Here is a 9,624-nt window from a genome sequence, read left to right on the forward strand (position 1 = left end):
AGATATTTTTTTTTTTTTTTTTTTTTTTTTTTTTTTTTTGGCTTCTGTTGATCTATGCATATAATATATACAGCAAGCTTGAAGAAGCGAAAAGCGATAATGCAAGTATAGATTTTCTAAAGTGCCTGGAGGAGCAGCTCAAGACTGCTCTGTCTATAACTAGAGATATGAAGGTATAAATGCTGCTACTAAGTATAGATTTTTTAAATTTCAAGAACAGTGTTTGGATGTAGCACTTCAGATCAAATTCTCCAATTTGACAGAATTCTTAATGTATTTTGGCAGACAGAACTAGTGATGGAGTTTGTGAAGACCCTTCAAGAGAAGGTTAGTGTTTTCGTATTTACTCCCATCCCAACTCCCAAGCTATGCTGACTCTTGAATCCTCTTAAACTCCGAGTCTAGAGATCACTAGACCATGTTAAGCTCTCTAGATATGTCTTGTGGTCTTGTCTAATTAGCTCCTGAGTTCTAGTCTTGGTTGCAGATCAGAAGGGTAACGTTAAAATGTTAATTATAAATTTCACTCTCCCCTTGGATGAATCATCAAAATGCTAGGAAGATGTTAATTTTAGAAAAACTGATAAAGTTCTGATGTTGTCAAATAGGAGAAGCGGCTGAGAGAAGAGAACCAGGTTCTAACTAGCCAGCTTTCAAAGGTACCATCTCTTATGTTTCTTTCTAGATACTTGCAGATACTACGTACTTCCGTATGACAGTTAAGGACTCTGATATGAATTGTAGAACTGTTCTGAGCTAATATAACTCTAGTTTTTTTTTTTAATCTCTCTTAACTTGAGAAACATGCTTTTAAACTGTAAGAAAGTTTCTTACTGATGAAAGAGTTAAGGACTGATATGGATGCTACAAAACTATGAGTGAGACTTAATAGTTTTTTTTTTTTTTTTTTTCAAAAATAAAACCATGCTTATAAGATGTAGATTCTTTAAGTAATATATACTGTTATATTATATCGATATAGGAAAAAAATATAATATAAAAACATATATCTTACAGATGAAGAAGTCTCTGGAAACAGAGGATAGAAGAGCAATGTCACCAAGAAAAAGCTCCGGCAAGAACCCACAGGAGACTCTCCTGCTTCTTAAGTAACCACCATCACCAAGACACCAACGGCTGATTCAAACATTAAAAAATGTAAAAAAAAAAAAAAAAAAAAATCTGATTTGTAATTCGCAAGGAAAGCTACATGTGTGAAATATCCTCTTCTTCTCCTGCTACGGAAAGATTTAAGGGAAGCATCAAATAATGTATTTATTTTTATTGTTACCTTCGGAGACCAGATGATAAGTATAGTGTTTGGTATGTTGTTTTCTTCTGAAAATAGGAATTGGTGAGTGTATCCCTAAAAGTTGTGCTTTCTTCAGCGTGAAGAACCCTAAGGCCAAATTTATTTACTTTACCTTCGTGGCAAAGTTTCAGATAGTTTTTTTAATTTTTTGAATTTTTCATTAAGATAATTCTCCTTTTTTTTTTTTTTTTTTTTTTTTAAAAANTTTTAGGTCGGTAAAAGACTTGTCTTAGCTGTCATTGTTAAGCCCAACTTCGGCCCATTAAAAAATGAAAATTCAAATTTGGTTAAAGAGTAATTTCCAATTCAAGGTGAAACTCTGTTTTTTTTTTCAAAAACTTATTATCTGATATATCCAGAAAGTTTAGCTGGCATTATTACTACTACAAGGCCCAGCCCAATATTTTTGTTTTTCGTATGGTCCAGACCAATGATAGTGCTGCGTACGGCCCAATACATAGTCATTAATGTTGGTGGGACGAACCAAATTGAACCATTATCAGTCATTAGCTGGCAAAGTCGAAACCGGATCAATATGTATATGATGAACGATAAGTTTCAACATAATATATATTATTAACGAAGAGGATAATATAACTAATCGAAAGACGCAAGAAAATAAATAAAACGCGGTCGCAGCGAATTCGGCATGCGTTAATACGTGTCTAGACTCTATCAAAACGCGTCGTTTAGCAGCTCTTTTTTTATTTTATTTTTTATTTTTTTAGTATCATTTTTTGTTTCTGCATTTTTATTCTTTTTTATTTTTGAGCAAATTTTTCATCTTTTTTTTTTTTTTTTTTTTTTTTTTTTTTTTNTATGATTTTTATTCCCTAATTAATAATGCCAGTGAATAAAAAAAAAAATGGAAAGCGTCTCCGACCAAATAATACAGACATCAGAATCAAATTAGGGCAGTAGACGTGTCGGAGAAAGAAGCCATGGGGAGAAGAAGAGTTGAGATCAAACGAATTGAGGACAAAAACAGTAGACAAGTCACTTTCTGTAAACGACGCAATGGTCTCATGGAGAAAGCTCGTCAACTCTCAGTGCTCTGTGGCTCCTCCGTTGCTCTTATCATCGTCTCTTCCACCGGCAAACTCTACAGCTTCTCCTCCGGCGACAGGTATAACTAACACCATTCTTCCCCTCCTCTTATCTTGTAGATTCCTTTTTTTTTTTTTGCTCGAGAACTTTGCAACTAGCTAGGGTTCTTCTTGTATATGTCCCCTTCGAATCTATATAGCTTGTATATATCTTCTTGTTTTGAACATCTTCAAATAATCGATGTGTAGGTTTTAGTTGAATCTAAGATTTTAAACAATGTGGTGGCGGACGAATGTTCTTGGTGTTCGTTTTTGTTCATTTTTAATTGAATTTTGTTGGAGGGATTTGTTTTTTTTTTTTTTTTGCATGCATTTTAATAGATTCGTTTCTACACGTGGTAATCCGTAATTCATGTTTGTTTATTGGTATTTTCAACTCAATCTTTAGCTGTTAATAGTTTTGTAAGAACAATGTACATTGTTTAATTTGAGATTTAGCCTAGGCACTCCTTTTTTACCCAATTCAATGCACCTCCGGAAGGATTTGTTGAGAGAAATTACATTAATTGGGGTAATGCTATGGATCAAGAGTCTAGTGGAAACGAGTCCCATTTGTTTCTTTTTATTAGTTTGCAAGTGTGTATTCTAAGATGATTTACTACTTTCTCTTTTTGTTGATTTTGATGGTCAAATGTAGTTCTTGGATAACTCATAAATCAAATTTGCACAGATGCTTTATTACTCCTTCGGTTGAGTATATATCGATTTTCTATCTTATTTTGTCATCGATAGATCACACACGTCCACTCCTAGTAGCACGGCGGTGACACTACCAAAAACCACAAGGCTATAAGCCCATTTTCATCAATTTTGTCGACTTTTAATTGTAGTTTTTGTGTGCATATTGTAAGGTGCATGTGTATATGAATTATTAATGACTAGCTCTTCCTCTTGTAGTTGTTTCCTTCTCTCTTGAAATGTTTTTTTCTTTATATTTTCTTGTTGAGGTAATTGGGTCTCATGGGACAAATTGAGTGAGCCTCTACGTTCATTTGCATGTATCATGCACAAATTGTAGATAGAAGTAATGGAACTTTTTATTTTTTGGTTCAAGATTACAACCTATAATGCTCTATAGTAGACCACCTATTATGGTCTCTTATAAGACCTAGAGGCGCCATCATGCATACGTTAGCTTTCGTGGCGTGTCTTTGTGGGCTTCATTGGGCTCAATCCTATCAATTTGTAACATTCCCTGAAATGCTAGACCCGTTTTCTTTGCTTATCAGTTTGGCTGATTGAGTGAGTGCTTCAATACTGTGTGGAGGTTAGAAGGTAGAGTTATAGCTTTTCATATACAATTGTCAGTTTTGCACCACCTTTTGGAGATTTTCACTTACAAACATGAATTTTATACTGATTTTTTGTTTTAAGGGCGAATATATTTTTCAATTAGCCATCTAGTTATGTTAATCTCGACTGCTGTTAGTTTGAAAGTATAATAAAGAATAAGATCATTGATTTAGCTTTGATAATGATAAGATGTATAGTGAGTAATTTAATACTCGAAGGAAAAAACTGCTCATATAGTACATATATGACTCTAAAGTTGATTAAAGCTGTTACTGCAAAGTTAGAAAGTAGATATTAATTAAAATGAAAGAGAAAATTGTGAACTGGAAAAATAAACTGAAGTCCATCATATTCATATTATATATGAATATTTCGTAAAAAATTTTTTTTAAAAAAACTAGTAGTTAACAAACCTTCGCTTATTATTTAAGCCATTATGCACTGAACATTTTTTATATAGAAGCCTTAAGTAATGTTACCAAAACTGTGATTTGTTGAGTGTAGTAACACAAATTGATGCTATATATAACTCAAACTGACATTATATATATATAGTAGAATTCTTTCTCTATAAAAGTCTCTCTCGATTTATGTTTCGTAGTTTTGGCATGGATTGTATCTAATTGTCTTTTTCGTTCTTTCTTGATCTCTCTCCAGCATGGCCAAGATACTCAATCATTATTATGAAACACAAAATGTTGATGATCGTAGAACCGTGGTAAGTTTTCCTTAAAACCTTGCATATCTGGTCACGGTCATGGGTACAGTAACTGAGATGAGCATTTAGAAGATAGATTATAGTCCATTTATGTGGATGCTTTATGTAGTCCCTTATCGTTGTGGGTAAAGACTGGTGTATGGAAGTTTTTGCACTAGAAATTCTACAACAAGGTTGTAAACTTACGTATATACCAAACCAAGTTTCTCTAGGCGTATAATCATACTCATTGCTCTCAAAGCAGTGTAAAGCATATATATAATTAGAAGGTTTTTCGTTCTTCATACATTAGAAGGTATACGACAAGTATCTAAGCTTATCGTATACCAAATCTAACTCGAGTGTTAGAAGCATTTGTGTTTCTTGGAAACACAAGGATTTTACATTCTTTCTTTCATGGCAGGATCTTGCAGAAAAAACTCCGGATTATCTTACAAACAAGGAGTTACTAGAAATAGTTCAATGGTAAGCACTAGGATCCCCTTTTTCCACCCTCGTCCTCTAATCAAAAAAAAGTTCTCTGTTCTTTTATTATGGTAATCTATGAATAAATATGCAGCAAGCTTGAAGAAGCGAAAGGTGATAATGTAAGTATAGAATCTCTAATTTCCATAGAAGAGCAGCTCAAGAAAGCTCTGTCTGTAACTAGAGCTAGGAAGGTAAATATATGCTTCTATCTATCTACTTCGTTTTCCAAGAACAGACTTTGGATCTTGCGTGATTTTGGATCATGTTTCCCAATTGACACACAATCCTCAATGTCTTGTTGCAGACAAAGCTAACCATGGAGCTTGTGAAGACCCTTCAGGATAAGGTTAGTTTCTTTGGTTTTAATCACTCTCTCGCCCATTGTAGGCTAGCTATGCTGATTCGTGAATCCTCTTAAACTCAGAGTATGCAGAACACTAGACCAAGTTTAGCTCTCTAGATATGTCTTTTGTGATCTCTTGTCTTTAGTTCTTGATTTATTTTTGTTGGTTTCATTTAAATGAAACTCTAATGAAAGTTGATTATTAAAAAGACGTTGTGAAAATTTTGATCAAATTGGTGAATTCACCGAACTGCGATGAGGATGTTTTAGAATATGTTAGAAACTAGATGACCTTTTGATCTTGTCCAAACAGGAGAAGTTGCTGAACGAAGAAAACAAGGTCCTCGCTAGCCAGGTAACAAAGACACAATCTCGTATGGTTCTAGAGGCTAATTAATCACCTTTACACACAGTATAGATGGACACTGGATAGAGAGACACAACATGCACTTGCCTATACTACTACATACGTATGAAAAGCTAAAGAGACTTTGATAGATCATAGATCATATTTTATATATATATATATATATATAACATGCTTTCAAAATCTTTATTTACAGTTGATAGTTTAGGACCTTAATTAATGGATTATACATATGAATACATAATTAAAATAAATAAATAAAATTGCAGAATACCATGCTTCTGAAATCTAAATCTTGTAGTAATCATATATATTAAGTAAAAGAAATGTATGGAAAATTCTTACAGATTAGGGAGATGAAGAAACTTCTGGAAACAGAGGATGAAAGAGCAATGTCACCGGAAAATAGCTCCAGCAATAACCCACCGGAGACTCTGCGGCTTCTCAAGTAACCAACATCATCGGCTGATTTTTCACCATCCTTCCTGATTCAGAAATAAAGAAATAACAAAGTTCATTTATATATTTGTAAATCATAAGGAAGTTCTCTCTATACATAATTATAAATTAAAAAAAATTATCTTTAATTTCTCCCCATGCTACGGAGAAGTTTAGAGAAGAAGAAAAAATATCAAATACAGATATGGACTTTTGTTGTTGTTGTTGTTGTGTTACCTTGGGAGAGAGGATCACAGACTGGTTTTTTTGTGTGTTGTTCTTATCCGAAATAAGGAAATTGATGAGAGTTTTAATTAAAGTTTTGCTTTCTTCAGCTTGAAGAACCTTTAAGGCCAAGACTACCTACTATTAGTTTTGTTATTTAATCGCTAAGTTTGTTGTTACTTTACCTTCGTGGCAAAGATACAACAGCATATTCTTTAGTAATGAATTTTTAGTTAGCTGTTAAATTTGATTTTTTTCTTTTCTCTTTTCAGGGAGAAATAAAAATTGTATTGATGATATCGATAACTCTGCTTAAAAGTAAAACCATACAAAAATAACTCAGTATAGCATGTTAAGAATTGTCCTAGCTGTCATGGTTAAGTCCATAATCGGCCCATCTGTTAGATATATCGGCCCATCATTAAAAAAAAGAAAAAAACCAACAAATAGACGGTGAAGTAATGATGTTCAGAATATTCGATTTCATTGATAGAGATACTAATTAAAATTAAATCGGTCAGATGATATAGTATTGTACTCTTAATTAAGTGATAATAAATTCGGAATATTTCGATTTTATTGACTGATGATACCAATAAACCAGGCAAGTGTAATTTAATTTCCGTTGAACTCTTACAGAATATTTATTTTCTATAGCTGGATTTACATATATGTAGTATTATATTTGGCAACGGTTACATATATGTAGTATTATATTTGGCAAGAAATAAAAGTAATTTCTACAAAATCTAGGTTAGACATGTAGAATACGATTATAATGTACTTCATTGGTCAGCACGAATACTAGAATGAACTTAATTTCCGGTGACATTCCTAAGAATTTATTGTCTATGTAATATATTATATTCAAAGTAGCGATATGATTCCAATGATAGAGAAGGTTAATAATAGCTATATATAGGGGTTGATGTTAGTAAAGTCAAGTAAAGTAAATCAAGAAGAGAAAACAACAACACACACATACGACATCATACCACCCACACACACTCAAAGAAGATGGAAAAGAAGTGTATGTTGTTGATGATGATAGTGATGACGATGGCACTGACGATGATGCCATTACCAGCAATGAGTGAATCATATGCAGCTTGTGAAGATAGGTGCATTAGTTCGTGCCAAATTTTCTTTGTCGAAAAAGCAAAATGCATTCACGATTGTATTGGTACCAAATGCCACAAGAAGCCACCTCGGTATGTTTGTAAAATGTTTTATCTCTCGTATATGCTTATATGGTGTATGTATGTATATGGATGTGTCCTGAGTCCTGACGTATGGTTTCTTTTTGGTGGCAATGGATTTGCAGGATGGCTGCTAAAGGAATGTTTCAAGAAATCAATGCTTAATTAGAAAGAGAATATAGAAGTTCCTAAACAGCGATGTTTTGATAATAATGTTTTAGTTTTTTTTTTTTTTTCTCATATTATATGATTTGAATAATAATAGTATTTCACCATCAAATATCTTTCCAGTGCCATTGCATGAGTGCCATTGCATGTCGTCAACATATAACTTCATATGTAGACATTTCAACCGTTCTCAGGTCAATTGGTACAATAAACCTCAGCTGTCGTCGTGGCTGAGTCCAGATTCAAAAATGGTCCCGGCCCATCCTAACACTGGCTATCGCCTCCTCTCATCAAACTTTAGTATATTATTAATAATCATTATTCATCAAATCCGATATTTAAATCCTTTATAAATTAACAACAAAATTTTAAAGCAAAACCAGATCTTCATTCATGATTAATTACTGCATATGTAAGAAATATACGTAATATTTGTCGGTTCTTCTTAATAGTTACAAAAAGAAACATAACTAAATTAAATCATTAATACAAAATCTTACTTACGTATATGATTGAGTATTAAATACTTCATATATATAGCTAACTTTTCTGTCAAAATGTAGACAGCTAACTTTTATTTTACCCCAAGCTTTATTGACTAATATTGGTTTTTGAAAAAGTATGTAAATTTTAACGATCCAACAAAACAACACAAACTTTAATAGTATATATCTATATATATATATATTTTTGGAGACATTTAGCAAATAAATCATGTAGTTGGAACTTATTTACAAGCATGCCATTAGCATCAATTATAAATTTATTTTTCATTTAATTTATTAATATTAACTTTCAATTTTTGGAAACAAGATTTCTCATCCTAATAAAATTTCCAAAACAATAGGAACCACTCCCTTTAACATTAAATATTAAGTTTATAATAAATTTAATTAATATTAAGTTTTCAATTTTATAAAACAATATTTTCTCCATAGAAACATTTTCTAAACAAATTATCTACATACATCTTGTGTCCATTTTAATAACCTTAAAACAATGTGGAATTCATGTCAATCCCAACAAATAACTGTTAACAACTTTTATTTGCATTTCACAACAAAACTATATATACTAAAGTTAACTGATTCTTTATAGATAAAACATACAAAACTACAATACAAAATTATCCTGTACATATATCTAAACAATTTAAAATAATAAAAATACTACTATCTCTTAATCAAAAAAAAACACAGTATATTTCTTCTATAAATTACTACTTATTTAATTGTATGTTATACACTTATACAATAATATAAAACAATAAACCTCAAACAAAATACTTTCTAATTTCTATATTAACTAATATATCTATATTTGTAAAGTTGTACTTTAAAAAAATACAAATTAAACATTAGTTATATATAATTAATCTATAAAACAAATTATATCTCTTTATGAAAAAATAGTACCGGTGTACGGCGGGTGAATATCTAATTATTTTATTAATTTATTTAATTCTAAGTTTCTAACACGAATTATAAAAATCCTACTACATCTGTAAGCATACTGTTGATTGATATTAAAACCTCCGAACTCCGAAGGAGCTGGCGCCATAATCTGATATTTTCAAACCCACTTAGAAAATTCGTTTTTATTTTTATTTTAATTAATTCGTTTGTTTTATCCCCTATTATCTTTTGCCATCAAAAATACAAGAAATCATTAGCACCCCTTCTGTTGATTAATTAATTAAGTAAGACTAATCGTATTTAACTTAACAATACTAGTAAAAACCAGTGTTCAAGAAAGCGGTCTAGGCGGCCGCTTAGGCGCCGTCTAGGCGCTAGGCGCTCAGCAGACGCCTAGATGACCGCCTAACCCGCTTAAAATTACATACATTTTATTTTAATATTTATTTTTGATTTTTAAATTACATATAATTAAATTATTATGTTTTATATCTATATACGTAATTATAAACATTTATATGTTGTTAATATAACTTAAATAAATGTATTTTTCTTACCGTTGTTTATATTTT

At 31.5% G+C, this 9,624-nt stretch overlaps 2 protein-coding genes and 1 long non-coding RNA gene across 4 annotated transcripts in view; 2 read left to right on the forward strand and 1 right to left on the reverse strand.

Moving 5' to 3' along the window:
• LOC104762675 (protein MADS AFFECTING FLOWERING 5-like) overlaps nucleotides 1-1,423 on the forward strand; it is a 4,678-nt gene extending 3,255 nt beyond the window's left edge. Inside the window, exons 4-7 of the mRNA XM_010486010.2 lie at nucleotides 74-173; nucleotides 286-327; nucleotides 609-659; nucleotides 1,018-1,423. Of these exons, the coding sequence (XP_010484312.1) occupies nucleotides 74-173; nucleotides 286-327; nucleotides 609-659; nucleotides 1,018-1,113 (289 nt within the window). The 3' untranslated portion in view covers nucleotides 1,114-1,423. The remainder of the gene's footprint in view (nucleotides 1-73; nucleotides 174-285; nucleotides 328-608; nucleotides 660-1,017) is intronic.
• On the reverse strand, nucleotides 1,057-6,373 carry LOC104762673. Of its 2 annotated transcripts, none has more exons than XR_763539.2 (3): nucleotides 6,283-6,373; nucleotides 5,953-6,092; nucleotides 1,057-1,137 (listed from the first exon to the last, which is right to left on the reverse strand). It is a non-coding gene; the product is annotated as an uncharacterized LOC104762673 (long non-coding RNA). The 2 variants fall into 2 exon arrangements; XR_002036376.1 differs by lacking the exon at nucleotides 1,057-1,137 and adding an exon at nucleotides 2,447-2,586.
• On the forward strand, nucleotides 2,128-6,359 carry LOC104762674 (protein MADS AFFECTING FLOWERING 5-like). The gene is made up of 7 exons (XM_010486009.2): nucleotides 2,128-2,438; nucleotides 4,369-4,429; nucleotides 4,833-4,894; nucleotides 4,989-5,088; nucleotides 5,202-5,243; nucleotides 5,554-5,595; nucleotides 5,955-6,359. The coding sequence occupies exons 1-7, from the start codon at nucleotides 2,254-2,256 to the stop codon at nucleotides 6,057-6,059; spliced, it is 597 nt and encodes a 198-aa protein (XP_010484311.1). The 5' UTR covers nucleotides 2,128-2,253; the 3' UTR covers nucleotides 6,060-6,359.

The sequence above is a fragment of the Camelina sativa genome, chromosome 18, assembly GCF_000633955.1.
Source record: "Camelina sativa cultivar DH55 chromosome 18, Cs, whole genome shotgun sequence".
In the NCBI taxonomy this organism is placed as follows: Eukaryota; Viridiplantae; Streptophyta; class Magnoliopsida; order Brassicales; family Brassicaceae; genus Camelina; species Camelina sativa.

What these genes read in the sequence shown, in the direction of transcription:
- LOC104762674 (XM_010486009.2), top strand. Translation starts at nt 2,254, where the DNA reads ATGGGGAGAAGAAGAGTTGAGATCAAACGAATTGAGGACAAAAACAGT. An exon ending in TTGATGATCGTAGAACCGTG is followed by an intron (nt 4,430 to 4,832) that starts GTAAGTTTTCCT and finishes CTTTCATGGCAG; the next exon opens with GATCTTGCAGAAAAAACTCC. An exon ending in TTACTAGAAATAGTTCAATG is followed by an intron (nt 4,895 to 4,988) that starts GTAAGCACTAGG and finishes ATAAATATGCAG; the next exon opens with CAAGCTTGAAGAAGCGAAAG.